The 23,939-nt window shown below is 44.7% G+C and overlaps 1 protein-coding gene across 1 annotated transcript in view; it reads right to left on the reverse strand.

The window, feature by feature from the left end:
* ROCK2 (Rho associated coiled-coil containing protein kinase 2) overlaps window positions 1–23,939 on the reverse strand; it is a 184,571-nt gene that overhangs the window by 58,566 nt on the left and 102,066 nt on the right. The window contains exons 6-10 of the mRNA XM_073568234.1: window positions 15,224–15,368; window positions 12,693–12,831; window positions 10,619–10,710; window positions 4,909–5,068; window positions 3,489–3,552 (exon numbers count right to left, since the gene is read on the reverse strand). Coding sequence (XP_073424335.1) covers window positions 3,489–3,552; window positions 4,909–5,068; window positions 10,619–10,710; window positions 12,693–12,831; window positions 15,224–15,368 — 600 coding nt within the window. The remainder of the gene's footprint in view (window positions 1–3,488; window positions 3,553–4,908; window positions 5,069–10,618; window positions 10,711–12,692; window positions 12,832–15,223; window positions 15,369–23,939) is intronic.

Below are 23,939 nucleotides of genomic sequence, written 5' to 3' on the forward strand. Positions count from 1 at the left end.
TCGCATAATTTGTTGCACTGCGCCTGCCGAAACATGGCACAACAGGAGATGCATACAGCGTATAGGAACATCTGCGTCTTCCCCTTCCCGGCCATACTGTCTGCCAGGCTTTAATACTGTCCTGCTGGAGGGTGAGGGGGGAGGAGGGGACCCCCTGATTATACATAGCGTGGCCTCTAAACTGTGTTCCAAATTATTATGCAAAAAGAGTTTAGGAGTGATAAGGTTAGAATTTTTTTGTTTGTCATTTAAACTCATTGATGGTGATGTGTGTCAGGGCTCTTTATATCACTGAAAGCAATTGCAGATACCTGTGCAAATTAGTTTGGCAGGTGTGTCCAAATAAAGGCAAGACTACTTAAGAAGGCTGTTCCACATTATTAAGCAGCCTACATTATTTTGCCAAAATGGGAAAGAAAAAGGATGTGTCGGCTGCTGAGAAGCAACAAATTGTAGAGTATTTAGGTCAAGGCATGACTACAATCAACATTGCCAAGACACTTCATCGTGATCATCGCACAATCAAGAAGTATGTAGCTGATTCCCAGCACACACGTGTGCAAGCTGATAAGGAAAAATTGAGGACTCTTTCCAACAGGCAATTGCGTCAAGTTAAAAGAGCAGCTGCAAAAATGCCTTGTCATAAGCAGCAGACATAGCTGCTGGTGCCTCCAACGTCCCCCGAACAACAAGATGCAGGGTCCTTCAGAGGTTTGCATCTGTGCGTAAGCCATCCTGTCGACCACCTCTATCCACTGCACACAAGCAGAAACGGCTCCAGTGGGCCAAAAGATACATGAAGACTGACTTCCAAACTGTTCTGTTCACCGATGAGTGCCGTGCAACGCTCGATGGTCCAGATGGATGGAGTGGAGGATGGCTGGTTGATGGACACCCCATGAAAACACGTCTAAGGCGCCAACAAGGAGGAGGTGGAGTAATGTTTGGGGCTGGAATCATGGGGAGAGATTGTCGGCCCCTTTAGGATCTCTGAAGGGGTAAAGATGAACTCCATAATCTATGTGGAGTTTCTAAAACAGCACTTCCTGCCATGGTTCAAGAGGAAGAACCGTGTTTTCCACAGCAAGATCATTTTCATGCATGATAATGCACCGTCTCATGCTGCAAATAGCACATCTGCATCTCTGGCTGCTATGGGCATAAAAGAGGACAAACTTATGGTGTGGCCACCATCTTCCCCTGACCTCAACCCCATTGAGAACCTCTGGAGCATCATCAAAAGGAGTGTCTATGATGGCAGGAGGCAGTTCACATCTAAGCAACAGCTCTGGGAGGGTATTCTGTCCACATGCAAAACAATTGAAGCATAAACCATCCAAAAACTGACAAATTCAATGGACGAGAGAGTTCAGAAGCTTCTTTTCAACAAGGGATCCTATGTGCAAATGTAACATCACCTAGAATAAAGTTTTGACTTGAAAACTGTTTGATTTCATTATGTAATAAGCTGATAATGCTTATTTCACAATTCACCATTTTTTTGTTCAAAATAAAAATAAAAAGGTTGAAAACTCTGCTGTGCATAATAATTTGGAACATGCGTTTTGAGTGTTTATTATTTTTAAAAATATACTGTTTTCATAGGCAGTTTGTTCAAAAACATTGCAATTATACTATAATATTAGATGACTGGAAAATAACAATGACTGCAATTCATATAGGTAATTTAGAGAAAATATGAGGAAATATTTTTTGCATAATAATTTGGAACACAGTGTAGGGTCGGGGTCTTACCCCAGTCCTGTGTCCCCCACGTGTTCTTGCCGTGTGCTGCGCCTCTCTGCACTGCGCGTACTTGACTGTGGGTAGGCCGACGCGTCCTTTCCCCGTTGCGGCCTACCCTGGAGTGAAGCCGGGGGCTCAATTTACTCGGCGCCCGCCCAGGTTACGGAGGGCGTGCCACCGGAAATGATGTTGCGACGGGAGGGCGGGACTTCCGCCCGCGGCCTAACACCGGCCGAAGCCGCGGGCTGGATTTCTTTAACGTTTGCCCACCAAGGGGTGGCGACGGGCGGGTAGGCCGCCGCATACCAAGGGCGCCGCCGGCGTCGGGACCCACCGCCGGAGGAGGGTGGGATGGGGAAGAGCCTGCCCTTCAGTGCTGCACATCCTGCCTTTGCACCTCACATGACGCTAAGGGCTCCAGCCCTCTGGACGGTGCCGCAGGGCCCTCCCAGGCCATCCCATGCATGACGACCTCGCCGATCAGGTAGAGGGAAGGGGGGTGATATCCAGGACGGTGCAGGCACCCTAGCTCCGTCCTCCTTCCAGGGATGAGGAGAGGGACCATCCGCCGACTTGCAGCACCGCCGTCTAGCTTTGGTGGAGCAGTGGGGGCCGCACGGACTAGTCTTGTGCCTCTGTACAGCCCATGGTTTCAATACCTAGGGGTGGACAGGGCTAAGTCCGGCATCATGTCCCACGTCGCGGGAGAGGATACGTGGAGGAACACTCGCACATGCTCGCCTGTTGATGGTTTGGGGAAATCGGACCCTTTCAATAGGGTCCATTGCCCCGGTCTTATCTTCATAGAGAAAAAAAGTCTGGGGAAAACGGCCCAGATATGTCCCACGGTGCGGGAGAGGGTATGTGGAGGCGATACTCAACACGTGCTCACCCGTTGATGGTTTGGGGAGATCGGACCCTTTCAAAAGGGTCCGTCGCCCCTGTCTCATCTTGATTAAAAAAAAAAAAGTTAAAAAGAAAAAAAGAAGAAGTCAGGAGCAAACCAGACGTTTGTGCCTCCAAAGGACACTAAGCAAAAAACTGGTTTCCGCCCGCAATCGGGGCGAGGGTGTATGCGGCGGCGGCGAAGCTAACCTTTTTTTGTTCACTTAGTGTCAGCCTCCAGGTGGCAGTAGCATACACCCACAGTACCTGTGCCCCCCAATGAGACGAAGGACAAAAGGAATTGCAGGATAGAAGCTGTGCTGATACATGAGCTCACATCCAGCCTGTATTACTGGGAGAGGCACTCCCACAAGAGAATAATCTGAAACATGGATTAGATACAAATTTTCAATTCAACCCACTTAGTCTTCTACACCACAGAACTTGTAGGTGTTTGCTTTTTCCCCCCTCTATGATAGAAGTTCTGTATACGTCCAGCTGGCAGATTTGATCATTTTATTACCAGGGAACAAAACTTTGTTGGCTTTAACTTCCCGAGGTAAGATAACCTCATCGAAAGCTAAACTGGCGGCAAACAGATGCCAACTTTTTTTTTTTTTTTTTGCTTTTTTACAAAATAACCCCTCTATAATAGAGGCCTGAAGAAGATTAAAGGGAACTAGACACTTGGTGCATGCTTCACAAAATGAGGGCAGCATGAATCAGAGCCTGTCGCAGGGTTGTAAATTATACTTTAGAGATCCAGCAGGGGACCACCATAGCCAGAGACAAGACTAGTCTGGCTAAACCATTACCCTAATTTCCTCTACGGATATCATTTTGCGCCATGCACTCACCTCTTTCGTCGGCTTCGTGGAGGAGTTCTGTTCCTCTCGGCCCTTAGATGGGCCACTCAGCAATCTGTGAAACGGTTCAGGGAAAGCAAAGAGAAAAACACACGTGAGAGAGATAGAGACATCGAAGACACTGAACAGTTCTCGCTCATAAAAATACTTGGCCACAGAACTCCACATTTCTAAACAGTTCGTGAAGTTTGGATCAAAGACGAGAAAGAAAAAAACTGCGCTGATTACGACTTTGTTTTTAAACATTTAGGTCACAGGATGATCTGGTGAAGCCTCGGGGGTGAAAACGAAAAGTGGATGGACCTGAACGGGCCCAGCTGTCTGCGCTCTGTATCAAGCGCCCCTGACTCAAAATTGTAACCTCACCTTCGAGGCCATCAGGACAACCCCTATAAATGTATGTCATAAGGAAACATGGCTGTCATCAAAAGGTGGCCTTATTCTCCATTAGGCATTCGCCTCTATCAAGCCCAAAAAGTGGCTGCAGCTCCGATGAACCCATGGACGGGTGTATATTTGGAGTAATGTGTGGGAGGACAACATGTACCTTCCATGTCATCATGGACTGATCTGTAAAGAGACTGAACGGCCAGGAATTCTCTAACACACATCTAATAATCAGTAGGGGAATCATGTAGGAGTTTGCCATCGAAAATTCAGGATATCAAATTGGCTCCTAATAACTTGAACAGGCTGTGCAGGCGGAAATAAGAAGTCTGCAATCGCTGTATGTGACTGCCGAACCGTGATGGTCACGATTCCCCAGGTGTACGGACCCCCATCGATCAGCAAATTATCAGCGATTATGCAGATAAGTGATGGCTTGCTTTCACTGGACAACCCTCTTAAGGAGGCTTCAAGGTAGAGATTTTGAGCAGAAACAAAAATATGTAATCCACATGCCCTTAATGTTAATGGTTGGTAATGCCAAGAGAGAAGAAGGACGCAAAACTACAAGTAAATGCGCCCTAAGGCTGTGTGCACACGATGCAGATTTGCAGCGGTTCCGCAGCGGATTTTACCGCGCAGAAACGTTGCATATCCGCATTGTGATGTACAGTAGCCTTAAAATCAATGTAAAAAAAAAAAACCCGCTGTGCAGACGCTGCAGATATTTCCGCACGGTTTTCCCACGGTACAAAATCCGCAGCATGTTACTTCTTTTGTGCGGTTTTCCATCTCCCCTGTCTCCAAAACCGCAGGGGGAAAACCGCGATGGAAAACCGCACAAAAACCGCACAAAAACCGCATGAAAAATGGAAGAAATCCGCAGGAAAAATGCAGGTCATTTGACCTGCGGACTTCTTCCATTCTGCGCGGAAAAATCCGCAGGGCCAAAAAGTCCGTCTGCACTCAGCCAAAGGCAGCAAGAAAGGAGTAGTACATGGATGAACAATGGCAGAGTACATACAGGTTCTCTCTGTAATAGGTGAATCCGATGAAGGGCAGTTGGTTCCCTGCAAATGCTTTGGGGATAGGAAACGTCTCCACGTTGCCTTTGTCGTCTTCAATTTCGTCAAAATTACTGCTGTCAATATCGCTGCTCAGCTCGGGGACAACCGGGGCGGCCGCTATAGGATGATAATACAGGTATAACATATAACATATCTATAGGGGGTTCAATTCTACTTCTCGGATGCAGAGGTCAAAATCCCCTTGCACATTAGCCACAAAAGGATCTCAATTTTTCTTCACATGTGGATAATATATATATACACACACACATATTATATATATCTATACATATACACACATACACACACACACACACACACCGTATATACTCGTGTATAAGTGGACCCGAGGATGGCCGAAACACCTAATTTTGCCACAAAAAATTGGGAAACCGTATTGACTCAAGTATAAGCCAGGTGTGCATTATCCCCTCATCCCCATCCTTGTCTGCATGGCTCCTCATCCCCATCCTGTCTCAATTTAGTGTGATTGATTAACGAGAAGAGAGAGAGCCCAAAAAAAAAAAAAAAAAGTTCTAAGTCTTATCCTCCTATATATTCAGACATAGCTTGGGGATAGCATTTATGCAGGGGGCATTTATGCACACTTTATCCAAGTACAGTTTATCAAAGTACTGGCAGTTATAACATGGCAGTTAGACAGGGCAGGAGACAGGTAAGACATTTATATACATCTACTCCCTGTACATTTGGAGTACAACAAATATATACCATATGCATTTGTGTAATTTTAATCCTGGCCGCTGCATTCACACACATCCACCGCCCTGGCATTAACTCTCTACACTCCATCCACATTGGCCCCTCGCTTCTTTCCTCTCCTATGTATAGCACTCATGCTCTTTTCACGTTGTTAAACTGCACAGATCCAGTCAGTCCCACCATTCAACATCAGAGACGCTCTCACAAATCACTTAACCATCTGCTCACTCTTTCTATCCTCCTTCTCCTAGTCGCAGGAGACATTGCTCCCAACCCTGGTCCCCCATGTTATAGAAAGTCAAACCTCCCGACTGCTACACTCAGAAACCCCTCTAATCTTATTAATATTCCCTGCATGCCATCTGTCTCTCTTAATTGTGCACTTTGGAATTCTCGCTCAGTGTGTAACAAACTCTCCTTCATTCATGACTTTTTCCTTTCTAATTCTCTTAACCTCCTGGCTCTTACTGAAATCTGGATCCAGCAGTCAGACACTACCGCTGCTGCTGCTCTTTCATACGGGGGGCTTCACTTCTCTCATACCCCAAGATCAGACAATAGAGCTGGTGGAGGCATTGGTCTGCTCCTATCACCAAAATGTACCTTTCAGGTTATCCCTCAAGTACCCTCACTTGTCTTCCCTTCTTTTGAGGTCCATGCCGTCAGACTCTACACCCCCTTCTCCATGCGAGTGGTGGTGGTGTATCGTCCTCCCGGCCCCTCCCATCAGTTCCTGGATCATTTTGCCACTTGGCTTCCACATTTTCTCTCCTGTGACATCCCTACCCTCATCATGGGTGATTTCAACATCCCCATTGCTCTTCCCCTCTCACCATCTGCTACTCACCTTTTATCTCTAACCTCCTCATTTGGCCTTTCGCAGCTTACTAATTCTCCAACGCATGAAGACGGAAACTCCCTCGACTTGGTCTTCTCTCGGCTTTGTGCAGTGGATGATTTTGCAAACTCCCCTCTCCCGCTCTCTGACCACAATCTTCTTTCATTCTCTATCAAGAACTGCCATGCTGCTCAGGTCACCCCCACTGTCCATACTTATAGAAACATACAGGCCATTAACACCCAGAAACTTATGAAGAACTTGCAGTCTTCATTGGCCCCTATCTCCTCTCTCTCCTGTCCTGATTCTGCATTGAAGCATTACAATGAAACACTTCAAAGTGCCCTGGATGAATTTGCACCCCCTATAAATAGAACACCACAACGCAGACGGCGACAACCCTGGCACACGGTGCAAACACGTTTCCTGCAGCGGTGCTCCAGGTGCGCCGAACGTCTGTGGAGAAAATCCAATCTACACGAAGATTTCATCCATTTTAAGTTTATGCTTAGAACATACAACACTGCCCTTCACCTCTCCAAACAAACCTATTTCAACACCCTCATCACCTCACTGTCCAATAACCCGAAACGTCTCTTTGACACTTTTCATTCTCTACTCAATCCAAGAGTACAGGCCCCAACCACGGAGCTCCGAGCTGACGATCTGGCCAATTACTTCAAAGAAAAAATTGACCAGATCCGACAGGAAATTATCTCCCAATCACCTCATACCATGCACTGTCCTCCCTCCCCCACTGCATCGAACTCACACTCTGATTTTAAACCACAGAAGAAGAAGTAAGCAGGCTCCTTGCATCTTCTCGCCCAACTACTTGCACCAGTGACCCATTTCCGTCACAGCTCCTTCAGTCCCTTTCCCCTGCTGTCACCCCTCACCTAACTAAAATATTTAACCTCTCTCTCTCTTCTGGTATTTTTCCCTTCTCATTTAAGCATGCCATCATACATCCACTACTTAAAAAACCATCCCTCGACCAAAACTGTGCCGCTAACTATAGACCTGTCTCTAATCTTCCCTTCATCTCTAAACTCCTGGAACGCCTGGTCCACTCCCGTCTTATCCGCTATCTCTCAGAAAACTCTCTTCTCGACCCTCTCCAATCCGGTTTCCGCTCTTTACACTCCACTGAAACTGCCCTCACTAAAGTCTCTAATGATCTGCTAACAGCTAAATCAAATGGTCACTACTCCATGCTAATTCTCTTGGATCTCTCTGCAGCATTCGACACTGTGGATCATCAGCTCCTCCTCACTATGCTCCGTTCCATTGGCCTCAAGGATACCGTTCTCTCCTGGTTCTCCTCCTATCTCTCCGACCGCTCCTTTACTGTATCTTTTGCCAGTTCCTCCTCCTCTCATCTTCCCCTTACTGTTGGGGTCCCCCAAGGATCGGTTCTAGGTCCCCTCCTCTTCTCCTTGTACACTGCCCCTATTGGTCAAACAATCAGTAGATTTGATTTCCAGTACCATCTCTATGCTGACGACACCCAATTATACGCTTCTTCTCCTGACATCACGCCAGCCTTTCTAGAAAACACCGGCGATTGTCTAAACGCTGTGTCTAATATCATGTCCTCACTATATCTGAAACTGAACCTGTCAAAGACTGAACTCCTGGTGTTTCCTCCCTCTACTAATGTACCTATACCCGACATTGCCATTTCTGTGTGTGGTTCCACTATTACTCCCCAGCAACAGGCCCGCTGTCTTGGGGTCATACTTGATTCCGAGCTTTCCTTTGCCCCCCACATTCGATCACTGGCTCGCTCTTGTCATCTGCACCTCAAAAACATTTCTAGAATTCGACCTTTTCTTACCTTTGACTCTGCAAAAACTCTTACTGTTTCTCTTATTCATTCTCGTCTCGACTATTGTAACTCTCTTCTAATCGGTCTCCCTCTTACCAAACTCTCCCCCCTCCAATCTGTCTTGAATGCTGCAGCCAGGATCATATTCCTCACCAATCGTTACACCGATGCCTCTACTTTGTGCCAGTCATTACACTGGCTACCCATCCACTCCAGAATTCAGTATAAACTTATTACCCTCACTCACAAAGCCCTCCATGGCTCAGCACCACCCTACATCTCCTCCCTTGTTTCAGTATACCACCCTACCCGCGCCCTCCGTTCTGCTGATGATCTGAGATTAGCATCCTCAATAGTCAGAACCTCCCACTCCCGTCTCCAAGACTTTACACGTGCCGCGCCAATTCTTTGGAATGCACTTCCCAGGTCAATACGATTAGTCCCCAATCCCCACAATTTTAAGCGTGTCCTGAAAACGCATTTATTCAGACTGGCCTACCACCCCAACACATTAACCTAATCTATCCCTGTGTGGCAGAGCCAAAAGTTTTACCATAACCAGGTTCCCCGCATCATGTTCCCACATGCTTTATGCCTCCATTAGCTCTCTGTGTCTGTACTGTTACACACTTAACATTATGACTGGTCCATACAATCAGGGTAACTGTTACCACCCACCTTTCGTGTCTCCCTCTTTCCTCATAGACTGTAAGCTTGCGAGCAGGGCCCTCTTTCCTTTTGGTATTTGTTATAATCTACTGTATGTGATTATTGTTATGCTGTAATGTCTATTGTCTGTACAAATCCCCTCTGAAATGTAAAGTGCTGCGGAATATGTCGGCGCTATAAAAATAAAATTTATTATTATTATTATTATCCTTGTCTGCATGGCTCCTCATCCCCATCCTTGCCTGCATGGCTCCTCATCCCCATCCTTGCCTGCATGGCTCCTCATCCCCATCCTTGCCTGCATGGCTCCTCATCCCCATTCTTGCCTGCATGGCTCCTCATCCCCATCCTTGCCTGCATGGCTCCTCATCCCCATCCTTGTCTGCATGACTCCTCATCCCCATCCTTGTCTGCATGGCTCCTCATCCCCATTCTTGTCTGCATGGTTCCTCATCCCCATCATCGTCTGCATGGCTCCTCATCCCCATCCTTATATGGGTATGCATGGCTCCTCATCCTTATCCTTGAATGCATGGTTCTTCATCCCTATCCTTGTATGTATGGCCCCCACGAGAAAAGCATTTAAAAAAACCTCCTACTTACCTTCCCTGCGTGCCCTCGCAGCATCTTGTTCCTGTGCCAGCAGCTCCTGCGGCCGAGCGATCACGTGTCCCCGCTCATTAAGTTAATGAATATTCACCTCTCTCCACTCAGCAGGGACACATGATCACTCTGCCGCAGGAGCTGCTGGAAACTGGAACAAGATGCTGCGAGGGCGCGCAGGGATGGTAAATAAGAGGTTTTTTTTTTGTTTACCACTGCTGGAAGCCGGCGGCTGCAGCTGTAACTGTGCACGCTATAAGAGAAATGAATCCTTATTTTCCACCATAATTTGCAAAATAAATCTTGCTAAATCAGGCAAGGCGATTTTCTGGATTTGTTTTCTCATTGTGACTCTCATAGTTGTGGTCTACCTATGATGTCAATTACAGGCCTCTCTCTTCTTTTTAAGTGGGAGAACTTGCACAATTGGTGACTGACTAAATACTTTTTTCATGTATGTATGTATGTATGTATGTATGTATGTATGTATGTATAAACATATACACTCTTCTTTAGATTCTATACATACATACAAACACACATAGATGCAGAGGTATGGGGCACGCTGGTATACATGCAGGTATGGGGCACGCTGGTATACATGCGGTGTATGAATCAGGCACACAGCCCTCGCTCTCACAGGTATGGCATAGTGGGTGCTTTGTGCAACATATTAATGTCTGTGACACCTAACAAACTACTTATTCACTAGAGTCTGACGTCCCCAGCCAAACCAGAGATCAACAAGATGTAAAACACAAATAGAGCAGACATTTTAGGCAGCGCTGTTTGTGTGTGTATATATATATATATATATATATATATATATATATATATATATATATATACACACACACACACACACACACACAGATGTAGACAGATAGATATAAAGACAGAGATATAGAGATAGATTATATATGGGTAATATATATAAGAAACAGTGCAAACACACTGTAAACATAAATGTAACTAAGCCCATCACTCAGTATCCAGTACTCACTTTCTCGTATATTGTCCCAGGTCCACTGGTCGTTCTTGAAAAATGGGTGCTGCTTAATTTCCTCTATACCGTTCCGCCCAAGTCGCACCTCCCTGTACATAGCAGAAGAACCACAAGTTACATCAGGGCAACCCTGGGCCGGCCATGCATCAATACACCAGAAAATGAAAGGGTTAATTCAGCCCGCCGTGGGCTGCAGTCGTCCCGTGACCGCGGTCAGTCATGCGCTGGGCTCTGTGGCTCTTACTATGGGTCTGGTATCTCGGAGCGAGGGGAAGGTGCGGAGCGGCTTCTTTTCTGTAATCCTCTTACGACGCCACATGTGGAATGAAATAGTTTTCTGTCCAGATTTGACGGGAAGTTCAGCAAACGCAGGCCAGAGACTTAAACTGAGAAAAGCATCCTTTGAAGAGGGGGCTGCCAGGCACTAGGACAGAAGATGCCGGCCAGCGAGTGAGCGAGGGGCTGAGGATGACAGCGCCAGGACGCCTTAACCCCCTCATTGCCGAACCAGCCACATGGACAATTCTGCCAGTGATCTAAAGGCGGAGGTAAATAAACGGAGAAGGGAATTAACCCTACGACTCACCACTCTACAGAAGGGATGGCATTATAGGACCCCGCCAAATCTAAATATTTGGATTGGCCGCTAGAAGGTTCGGAGCGAGCAGAAGAACAAGACTCTGTTATCCGACAGGCGCAAGGTGTGCAACGCGGAGCACAAACCGTCCATACATCCAGAATTCCACCCGCTACCTGCCCTCATCTCACAAGATTAAGGCCGAATTTTGTACCATTTTCTTCTCAAGTTTCCCCGGTGGATGGTTCACACACAAGACTGACCATCATGTGTCCCCCGATTCTGTATTACAGGAGCGCCACAACTCTTTATGGGGAATTATTTTATAACACTTTAAAGGGGTATTCCCACTTTAAAAAATTATCACCTATCCGCCTGTTGGGACCGCCAAAAATAGGGCTCTGAAACGCCCTGTCTATATGGAGCAGTGACCGGGCATGAGGACTACTGCCGCACTACGCATTCTCTACAGCAAAGAGAACGAATGGAACAACGGTGCACGACTGACCACAGATCTATTCTCAAGGGGCATTTCAGAGCCCAGATTTCGAGATCTGTGGAGGTCCCAGCGGTCAGATAGGTGATCCCATCTAAAGATGAGGAAAACCCTAAGATGCGGGTGATTTAGACGCTGAAAGTATTTTTCCCACCAATAGTATTATCTACCCACAAGCCTAGCACTCAACGTTTGCTGGTGGACTCGCTCCACACGGGTCCCCGCTGAGCAATATGAACCAGCTCATCTGCTGTGAGGCGGCGTTAAAGGCGTGACAGTCAGACGTGTGCACCATAGTCCCACACGACTGTATAGAAGGCAAGAAAACCAAATGGCGGGGAACAACCTGAATAAAAGGTGGGTTGTATAAAAAAAAATAAAAAATAAAAGGCTTGTCTAGCATAATTTGATCATGGCTGGGAGGCAGCTTGCAGTATCTGAAATCGTCCCCTGCAGATCTCAAGTCCTAGACTGGGCAAATCTAAGGCTATGTGCACACAGAGGGGTGATTTTTAGCAGAAACTCTCCAAATATTCCTCAAAAACAAAGTTTATGCCCCCAACACCAAAAGAAAACCTCACACGGGAAGAGTGGGGTCCGGGCAGTCAGACTCTAACCTATTCCGTGGATAGATGACCCCTTTAAGAAGTGTTACCATTTCCTTTAAGTATTGTCCCAGTGTGTATGGGAGGATACGCCATATTTACGGATTAGTATTGACAAAGTCAACCTGACTGCGGACGCATCTGATTTGACGCTCCGTTCACTATTCAGACATTTCTATGAGGAACAACAGAGGGACGGCACAATGAGCCAGAATTAATACACTAAGGTGAATGTAGACATTCACTAAAACAGACAATTCATAAGAAACCAGAGACGACAGATGCTATTTTTTTTATAGCAATTCTATAATAAAAGTCTTTATAAGGCATGTTACTCTACTCCGGCGGGCAGAATTGGGAAGAAAGCTCCGTTGTTGTGGCTTCACGGATTACCTGTCTGTTAAGAAGGCACAGATGAGGTTCTTGGCATGTTTAGAAATTTCTACATCATCTGGAAAATTTAAGGAATTCTTGTGATCCATAATTTTGCTATAGGTGCCGACCAAAGAATCCGCATAAAACGGCGTGTCCCCTGAAGTTGAGGAAAACAAAAAAAAAAAAAAGGGACAAAAACAGTAAGATGAATTTTGAAAACATAAAATGAATTTAAAAAAATAATCTACTTTACAGCCAATTTCCCAACACAACCAAAAAGTTAACGCCCTGTCACACATAGCGATCTCGCTAGCGAGATCGCTGCCGAGTCACAAGTTTTCTGACGCAACAGCGATCTCACCAGCGAGATCGCTGTGTGTGACACTTATCAGCGGCCAGCCCCCCTGCCGGTTATCTCTGATCGCTGTGGAAACCTCTGGACATTTTTGGGGTCGCTGGTCTCCCGCTGGCCATCACGCATCGCTGTGTGTGACAGGCGGGAGACCAGCGAGCAGGAGCTGGTAACTAGGGTAAACGCAGGATTTCTAAGGGGTGCGCAGCGCCTAGAAACCCGATGTGTACTTTAGTTACCAGCGCACTGATGCAGGGAGCTGGTAACCAAGGAACACATCGGGTTTCTAAGTGACGCACGTCCCTTGGATACCCGATGTGTACCTTAGTTACCAGCTCCTTGCACCAGCGCGCTGGTAACTAAAGTACACAGCGACGACGCCCGCTCGGCGTCGCTGGTGCTGATCGCTGGTGAAGCTGTCTGTTTGACAGCTCACCAGCGATCATGTAGTGACACACCAGCGATCCTGACACGTTGATATCGTTGTCGGGATTGCTGGTGAGTCGCTATGTGTGACGGGGCCCTAACACTAAATCCTTAAGACAAGAGGTTAGCCTTATCTGGAAAAAATAATAGGTCTCAAGCTCAAAAGATGTAACAGGACTCTCCTTTCACTTGATCACTAGCGGTCCCAGCTCCCCAAAACTTAACATGTGCAGGTGTTGTGCTATTTAAAAACCCCACTTTTACATTTTTTTTTGTGGGGAGCTTTACAAAAAGGGCAGGAGGGAGACAATACAATGAATGGTAATGGGTTTTATGTAATGCATAACTCCTCCAGTGGAGGCACTGCAGGGAAACTGAACACTTACTGCCAGGTTTCTCCAGCCGATCACTGGTGATCACAGCAAAGAGACCCTTTGTGATCTGCATGTCATTGAAAACTTTTTAAAAGTGGTTCTTTGGGGCCACAATGTGGTCGACATGCTCACCTCCTGATTGTGAAAGTGAATGGCGCTACGCCATTAAGGAGTAGGGATTTGTCCACATCCCTTTAGGATGTTGTTACCCAAGCCACATCTAGCTGGATGAACAGGTAAATCTTAACTAGTGGGGTAATCTTTCTCATGGTGTATTATTCGGTCATCATATACCGCTTTATATTACATTATGATGGACCATGCTTTATACAGTGTCCGGGGTCAGGTGAGGGGTTACACATGGCCCGGGGCTGACTGTAGTAACACAAAGCACATCATGTATAAAGCCTCCGCTGGGACCCCCATCAATCCAAAATATGAAAAGTGCCCCGATGAAATGGGTCAATGGTCCCGTATCTGCACCATCACTTCGTTCATCAACTATAGGACTTTGGAGATGGTTGAAAACAGCCCTGATGGGACCACCAAAAAAAGTCTCATTCTCGACCCTGGTTGGGGGTCAGAGCGGTGGGAGCTCCAGGGATCAGTAAGTTATCGCCGATTGTGTGGATTGGTGACAACCTACTTTTTACAGTGCAAACTCCTTTAATGGCAAAGATAAAGAGTCCGATGTCCCGTGCATATTTTTAATTCCAAACTATCAGATAATGCTGAATTACAGGATGGTCGGAATACTCCGCTTAACATTTAAATAGCGGAAAAAAATCTAAAATGATGGAATTCTATTACTATCACTTTTTAAAAAAAACAGAGGAGTCCCATATTTGGTGCCTTATGCTCGGACTTGGATTGTTTGAAAAAATTCCAAAATTTGCATTTTGGTGCCAGAAATACGTGCAAAACTTAAAAAAAAATTCTAGATTATCAGATGGTCCCCAATAAAACTCTTAAAGAACTATTTTTTTTTTATTATTTTAATAATTTCAATGCTTGAAAACGATAGCGGAAGGAGTTTTACATGAGATGTCCATACTATTATTGTGCATATACTTACTATTCAGCAATGTTTCTGTGGTAACAGACTACAAACAAACCCCCCCCCCCATGTAGTCAGTCACCCTCTTGATTTTTTAATAACATACATTCAGCAGGTTAGCAGAAAGTAGTGGACGGGGTTGGACGTATGGCTGTGGGTTCAGACTACACACAGAGAATGTTTGTGGTCTGTTACCGTGGAAACACATCATTGAATAGGAACTGCAAATGAAAGATTTTCAAATAAGGACTAATGGCAAAATTTGCTTCATCATTTCGTAGACTGTCGTGAACGAGCTACATTAGTGTATGTGGGATATTTATAGGATGGCTTCACTTACCGACCAGCATCTCAAAGAGGAAGACTCCAACCGACCACCAGTCGCACTCCCGTCCGTAGTAGCCATCTCCGCCCTGAGACTTCAGCACCTCTGGCGATATGTAATCTGGCGTTCCCACGGCGGTGTCACAGCGCACCATACCTGTCTAGGACAGGAGAACAAGCCGCTAAGTTTTCTGGAAACTATTTCTTAAGGAACTTTAGGCTTTTACTAAAACTTGCCATACTTTCCCCCGGGGCTCGGCAAAAGTCATGTATTTTAAAGGATTTTTGTGTGAAAGATAAATCTTTAAAGGGAAGGTTCCATTTCATTTTAGCAAGTATCTGTAGAACAAAAATATATTTTTTTCTTTATTTTTAGGAACTTTCCTGGGGGGCAGCCATGTTTCGGACACACACTTGCTTCCAGTATTGTCTCTGTAGCCAGTGCAGTCCAGAGAGCGACAGAGGCACTGCGTACAAACCCTCATCTTGTATAAGTCATTAAAGAAGAACCACAATTTTTATTTTTTTATAACTTTTGTCCAGCATGGAAAGTCCTGAAAGTTTGCAAATCACTTTATTAGGGGATTTTTCTTAAAAGAAATCAATAAATGGAAGTGACTTCCATACGCCTGCTTTTTTTCCCCTGTCTATTTCCTGCCTTGATATCAGCACATACTCATTAGGAGTACAGATGATGGCAGTGATGGCTCAGCCCATTGCTCCTCCTCCGAGTGTCTGCAGCAGCTTATCCACACAGATAGGGCTTATTCAGAAGTCCATTTCCTGTGCACGTGTTTTGAACAGATAGCACTCGTACCTATAAAAGTGAATGGGGTAATTTCATAAGTCAGCGATTTCGCCAAAATCCCAGAGACATGCCCGATTCTGATCCAAGTGTAGGATCAATATCAGCAATGCAAGTCTATGGGTCCAAGAAAAAAATCAGACAAGACTTGGTGTGGTCTCATTTACACAGACTGTCAGAAAGGAGAAGGTGGAGAATATTTTCTTTTTCACGGGCGAGAACAACTGATGACACTCGTGCCACAGAGTCAGTGTGAATGAGCTCTAAGTTAGACAAAGGTGCTGAGCTGCCTTTAGAAGGGGTTTGAAAGCCACTTACATTCTATATATACACTGCCCAAAAATTAAAGGAAATACAAACAGTATAGTCTAATTCTAAGAAAATCATACTTCTGTGACATCATGCTGTCCAGTTGTGAAGCAACAACGATTGTGAATCAATTTCTCCTGCTCTTGTGGAAAAGGGAACAGACCAACAGGTAGAAATGATAAGCAATTAGCAAGACATCCAATATAAAGGAGTGGTTATGCACAGGTGACCACAGACCATTTCTCTGTTCTCATCCTTTTGGCTGTTTTGGTCACTTTTGCATTTTATCATTGCTCCCACCCCTAGAGGTGCTGAACAGTAACATGAAGGAGTAGTACAGCTCATCCACAATGGCACACCAGTGTGAGCTGTGGCAAGAAGGGTAGCTGTGTCTGTCAGCACAGTGTCCAGAGCATGGGGCAGATACCAGGAGACAGGCCAGTACACCAGGAGACGTGGAGTGGGCCATAGGAGGTTAACAACTCAGCAGCAGGACCACTATCTCCTCCTTTGTGTAAGGAGGAATAGGAAGAGCAGTGCCAGAGCACTGCAAAATGACCTCCAGCAGGCCACTAACATCCATGTGTCTGCTCAAATTGTCAGACTCCATAAGGGTGGTATGAGGGCCCATACACAGACATATACATATATATGTATGTGTGTATGTACACACGAACACAGGCAAATGGGATGGGAGAACACCTGGATTAGAGTAACACCCTGCAATTTCAATGACGAAAACAAGATGGCAGTATATAAATCACAAATGCAAATATATATATTTATTATCTCTGGTCAAGAGAAACAATGTAGTACATAAGTAAAGCCAATGTAAGGAAACAATCCACTCACAAACATATTTGTGGTCCCAAAATAAGACTCCCAGAGAGGCTGATAACTAGAGATAAGGGAATAAAACCGGTCCAGGGGCGAGGTCGGCATTCTGTGGCTCCTGGACGGGAACCCTCTAGGACTAGTCCAGGGGGCTTTTCTTCACTCAGACTAGTACTGCATCAAATACTATAATCACGTCCCACGGGCTGGTCACGCAGGACTCGGCATTTTTTATTCCTCCTTGGGCATGTGCAGTGGTCTGATGAAGCTGGAGAGATTACACCTGGCTTAACTGTGCATCCCATAGGATGCATAATGAAGCCAGAGTCCTTCTCGACCAGCCAATGGGGAGCACACATTCATCACACATAGGAGGGAGTTATTAGCGTATTAAATGCAGGTCTAGTCTCTGTGAAAGAAAGCCCTGGTGGACTAGTCTCAGCTAAGGTGACCTGACAGGTTCCCTTTAAATTGTCTACTCCCTGATGAGCATGTCCGAGTCTACACAGCAAAGCTGATAAGTTCCTTGCAGAAAGCATCAGGCCATTGTGTCTGTTCAAGTAGCCAGTGTGAAAAGCGCAGTATTACAAAATTGTTTTTCATTGATAATCATAAAAAAATTTATAATAAAAAACAGGTTTAATTAAATTGACATTTTCGCCAAGTATTGTGCAAAAGTTTTAGGCAGGTGGGAAAAAAATTATGCAAATCGAGAATGCTTTCAAAATAGAAGTGTTAACAGTTAATATTTTGTTAATTGATAAAAATAAAGTGAATAAACTAAAGAAATTAAATCAAATCAATATTTGGTGCAGCCGCCCTTGGGTTTCAAAGCATCATCGATTCTTCAAAATATACTTGCACAAAGTCAGGTATATGAAGATTTAAACAGACAACACAATCAGCGGTGTAGGAGACTTAAAACTTGGTGAGCAACATCCAAATTCTAAAACAAACAAAGGTGAGGTTGTGGACGATGGTGTATGATCTGTGACCTGAAACTAAGGCAAAGCTGAGCACAGCAACAAGACACAAGGTAGTTATACTATATCAGCAAGGTCTCTACCAGGGAAACATTTCAAGGGGTTTCATGATGTGCTCTTCAAGCGCTTCAGTAGAAGCACCAAAAATGGGCAACATTAGGCACCTTGGTCCGCCAATGAACTTAGTGCAGCAGATTAAAAGACATAACATGCTTTTTTCCCCTTTGAAATCAGAAAATGTCCAGCAGTGCCATCAGCTCAGAATTGGCAGCAACCAGTGGGACCCAGCTACACCCATCTATTGTTCATTGAAGTCTATAAATGGTCTTAAAGGGAATCTGTCACCTATTTTTAGCCCTATCAGCTGCCGGCACCGCCATCAGGGGCTTATATACAGCATTCTGTAATGCTGTAGATAAGCCCCCAATGTAACCTGAAAGATAAGAAAAACAAGTTAGATTGTACTTACCGGGAGGGCGCGGTTGGGTGCGGTGGGTGTCGCGGCCTGATCCGGCACCTCCCAACTCCTAGCGATGATGTCCTCCTTCTTAATTCTGCCGCTGCTCCTGCGCAGGCGTACTTTATCTGCCCTGTTGAAGGCAGAGTAAAGTACTGCAGTGCGCAGGCGCCGGGAGAGTACGCCTGTGCCGGAGCCGCAGCAGATGGAGGAGGACATCATCACTAGGAGATGGGAGGTGCAGGACCGGACCACGACACCCATCGGACCGGACGCCAGGGTGAGTATAATCTAACTTGTTTTTCTTATCTTTCAGGTTACATCGAGGGCGTATCTACAGCATTACAGAATGCTGTAGCTAAGCCCCTGATGGCGGTGCCAGCAGCTGATAGGGCTAAAAAAAGGTGACAGATTCCCTTTAACGGAAAAATTGCAGCCAAAAAGCCATACATTCACCATGTGAAATATTTGGCTGTAACTAAAGAAGTTTGTTTGTGAGGGGCTGAAGAGTGGTACAATAATGAGCATCTGCAGACAGCAGGGAAGCATCATGTAAGATCACTGAAGGTTTGCGACTGCACTTCAGGCAATGAAGTTGGGGATTTGCTCAGGATTAATGGTGTCCACAGTGCTAAGAAATACAGGCAGATTCGTACCCATCATGCAGTACCATGAAGGAGGCGTTGGATTGACTCCAAATTTATTCTGCAGCAGAACAATGACCCAAAACACCCAGCCAATATGATTAAGAAATATATTTAATGTAAAGAGGAAAAAAGGAACAAGAAGTCCTGGAAGTGACGATACAGGCCCACAAAGCCCTAATCTCAATATCAAGTTATTTTTGAGGGTCTGCATGCCTTTCTTGAAAAACATAATATTGCATGTTATTGGTCCTACACTCTGTGAAGGGACGTTGATCCATAATGTACAGTCGGGAATCATCATGGACTTGTGTCTTCTTTCAAACTTAAAAATATGATTACACGAAGGGACAGAAGGATTTGCGCAAGCGACATACAGAAGTTATCTGGTTGGTTCTCCAAGATGTTTGGCACAACCTCCCTACAGAGCTCTTTTGAAAGCTGTATGTGTATACCTAGAACAACTGACGAAGGCAAAAGGTGGTAACACCACATATTGACGATTTAGACTTCTCTTTTGGTCATTCATGTTTCATTCTCTTAAATGATAGAATGCTTCAAAAAAAAAAAGAAGTGTTAAGCGTTTATTTTAAGATTTTATAAATTTTTTTCCTATACCTTCCAAAATCCTGGTTCTGAGAACTCCAAAGAATTGCTAGGAAAAGAGAAGGTCGACCACGAAATTTCTTTACAACAGCCAACACAAGGGAAATGCAAGGTAATATGGTGCAGAAAAAGGCCAGGCAGAGCTCATTATAGCTGGAGCCATTCTAATGCATGTTTGTGGCTCACCAAGCAGGGACGTCAGCGTAGCCTTCATCTAGCGTGTACAGTCTACACAAATACACATACATGGACCCAAAATATAAGAAAATACACATAAAAATGGGAGAAAAATCCCATGTTATTGTTTTGGAACACCATGAGATTTTCCATTATGTGTAAGTCCATGAGCAAGCGGTGACAGGAAGGCCCGCACTGTGACCGGAAACGCTGAAACTTTAGTCAGCGGTGACTCATCTTCCAATTTTGGCTTCCTAATATATGTGCCCTTCATGGTCTCGGTGTCTTATGTCAAAACGTACGGCCTTAGATGTCTAATGGAAGAAGAATATAGAGGTCAGCTCTGCTTTACAAAAACTTCTCTGCTTCTCAGATACCTGTGAACATTCGCTTCTTCCATACTGTCTGCTTAAATATACAATTTAAAGAGATTCCTAAACCTCATGTACTTTTAGCAAAATATGATTACTATGGCAAAGGGTCATTACGGGCCCTTTATCTGCCCAGATCAGTGACAACATTGTTTAACTGAAAACTAGAGATGAGCGAATTTGTTTGATTTGGTTCCGAATGCGATCGGAATCAAATATTGTTTTTGCAATATTTGTCAAACACAGCCGAACGTCGTTAGAATCAATGGGAATACACATTACTGAATATGTTCGGAACCGATCATAAGACATTCATTCAGCACGAATAGTGCTCGAACATGGCACGAGTTTGTCAAAATCAGATTCGGGGCCAAAATCCAAACAAATTGGCTCATCTCTACTGAAGACAGACACTGTAGTTGATATGCATTGCTTACCTTGCTGTTCAGCTGATAGCAGGAAAGGCAGAGAGCCCATAGGGGAAAGTAATCGCACCATTTCACTGATTGTATAAATTTAAGGAGGACCTGTCACCAAGTCAGAAGTAGCCAGATTTTGCTCTTATTTTATTCTCACTGCTCCCCAGAGTACTCTGTTTTTTGTTATTTAAAAATCCGCCACTCGGTTGCTGAGATACGGGCCTTTGTATTTAGCACCGATTTTATTTAGTCTTTATGAAGGGGGAGTGGCTAACTGGATTCTCTGGAGGCGTGTCTTCAGGCTGCTTTGCATAACTGAGCCACACCCCTTCGATAGTGTCTAAAAATTAGCACCAAATTTTAAAAAAAAGCCCATATCTCAGGAACTGTACGGCAGATTGTAAAAAAACAAAAAACTGTATACTCAGGGGAATAAAACAAGAGCAAAAACTGACCACTTTTGACCTGCTGACAGATTTACTTTAATATTTGTAAAATTAAAATGATATAAAATTTGCAGTTTTTAAACACAACATATTTCAATTTTACTAGTCTCTTTCAATATAATTAACGCACCACATGATATAAATGGATTGTGCGTGCTGAACACATCCTCTCTCTCATTTACCCAGTTCTGTAGTAGAACATTCCCGGGGCATGACCATATATGCAGCGAGCAACAATCTACACAACCACAAGTCTCCGGAGAGGCTGTTCTGTAACACTTTGGTCGTTTCTGCTCGTAATAAAACGGCAGTCCTGTCTGTCATCTGTGCGCGTCCTCACAAAATTCATCATTGTCATTTCATGAGAAAAAAAAGTCGGATAGTTGCGAGACTCCGTTCACACAGATGTAAAGATTTCCATTCTCGACAGATATCATTTTAAAGGACTAAAAAAAGTCTAACAACAGAATAAAACTATATATATATATATATATATATATATATATATATATATATATATATATATATATATATATACCTTCTCCACCCAAATAAAGAAAAGGATCTTGTTTTCTTAAATTATGTCCTGTTCATATTTGAGTTGTGAAATCAACAATGTGTAGGAGGGTCAAAAGCACAAGTTACCATTGGGGCTCGTTGGACCCCTTTAACTTTCATTAGGGTTTGCCGTTTTCAACCAAAGGTGTTGATAAAAAAAAACAACTGCTGTACGCAATCAATATAGAGACTTATGGCAAGCTAGGTTTAGTACAGCAGAAAAGACGCGCAAACAGAAAGTAGTTTGGCAATAATAATAATAATATAATAATAAATTTTATTTCTATAGCGCCAACATATTCCGCAGCACTTTACATTTCCAAGGGGACTTGTACAGACAATAGACTTTACAGCATAAAAATAATCACACAGATCATAACAGATACCAAGAGGAATGAGGGCCCTGCTCGCAAGCTTACAATCTATGAGGAAAAAAGGGGAGACACGAAAGGTGGGTGGTAACAGTTGCCCTGATTGTATGGACCAGCCATAATGTTAAGTGTGTAACAGTACAGATGCAGAGGGCTAATGGATACATAAAGCATGTGGGAACATGATGCAGGGAACCTGGTTATGGTAAAACTTTTGACTGTGCCACACAGGGATAGATTAGGTTAATGTGTTGAGGCGGTAGGCCAGTCTGAATAAATGCGTTTTCAGGGCACGCTTAAAATTGTGTGGATTGGGGGACTAATCGTATTGACCTGGGAAGTGCATTCCAAAGAATTGGCGCAGAACGTGTATAGTCTTGGAGACGGGAGTGGGAGGTTCTGATTATTGAGGATGCTAACCTCAGGTCATCAGCAGAACGGAGGGCGCGGGTAGGATGGTATACTGAAACGAGGGAGGAGATGTAGGGTGGTGCTGAGCCATGAAGAGCTTTGTGGGTGAGGGTAATAAGTTTGTACTCGATTCTGGAGTGGATGGGTAGCTAGTGTAATGACTGGCACAAGGTAGAGGCATCGGTGTAACGATTCGCGAGGAATATGATCCTGGCAGCAGCATTCAAGACAGATTGGAGGGGGGAGAATTTGGTAAGAGGGAGACCGATTAGAAGGGAGTTACAATAGTCGAGACGAGAATGAATAAGAGTCAGTTTTTGCGGAGTCAAAAGTAAAAAAAAAAAAAAAGGTCGAATTCTAGAAATGTTTTTGAGGTGCAGATAACAAGAGCGAGCCAGTGATTGTATGTGGGGGAAAAAGGAAAGCTCGGAGTCAAGTATGACCCCAAGACAGCGGGCCTGTTGCTGGGGAGTAATAGTGGAACCACACACAGAAATGGCAATGTCGGGCATAGGTGCATTAGTAGAGGGTAGAAACACAAGGAGTTCAGTCTTTGATAGGTTCAGTTTCAGATATAGTGAGGACATGATGTTAGACACAGCATTTAGACAATCGCCGGTGTTTTCTAGAAAGGCTGGCGTGATGTCAGGAGAAGAAGCGTATAATTGGGTGTCGTCAGCATAGAGGTGGTACTGGAAACCAAATCTACTGATTGTTTGACCAATAGGGGCAGTATACAAAGAGAAGAGGAGGGGGCCTAGGACTGATCCTTGAGGAACCCCAACAGTAAGGGGAAGATGAGAGGAGGAGGAGCCAGCAAAAGATACAGTAAAGGAGCGGTCAGAGAGATAGGAAGAGAACCAGGAGAGAACGGTGTCCTTGAGGCCAATGGAACGGAGCATAGTGAGGAGGAGCTGATGATCCACAGTGTCGAATGCTGCAGAGAGATCCAAGAGAATTAGCATGGAGTAATGACCATTTGATTTAGCTGTTAGTAGATCATTAGAGACTTTAGTGAGTGCAGTTTCAGTAGAGTGTAAAGAGCGGAAACCGGATTGGAGAGGGTCGAAAAGAGTTATCAAAGAGATAGCGGATAAGACGGGAGTGGACCAGGCGTTCCAGGAGTTTAGAGATGAAGGGAAGATTAGAGACAGGTCTATAGTTAGCGGCACAGCTTTGGTCAAGGGATGGTTTTTTAAGTAGTGGATATATGACGGCATGCTTAAATGAGGAGGGAAAGATACCAGAAGAGAGAGAGAGGTTAAATATTTTAGTTAGGTGAGGGGTGACAGCAGGGGAACTGGACTGGAGTAGATGTGACGGAGTAGGGTCACTGGTGCA

The sequence above is a fragment of the Dendrobates tinctorius genome, unplaced genomic scaffold (assembly GCF_039654945.1).
Source record: "Dendrobates tinctorius isolate UK_male_01 unplaced genomic scaffold, ASM3965494v1 ptg000021l, whole genome shotgun sequence".
Lineage (NCBI taxonomy): Eukaryota > Metazoa > Chordata > Amphibia > Anura > Dendrobatidae > Dendrobates > Dendrobates tinctorius.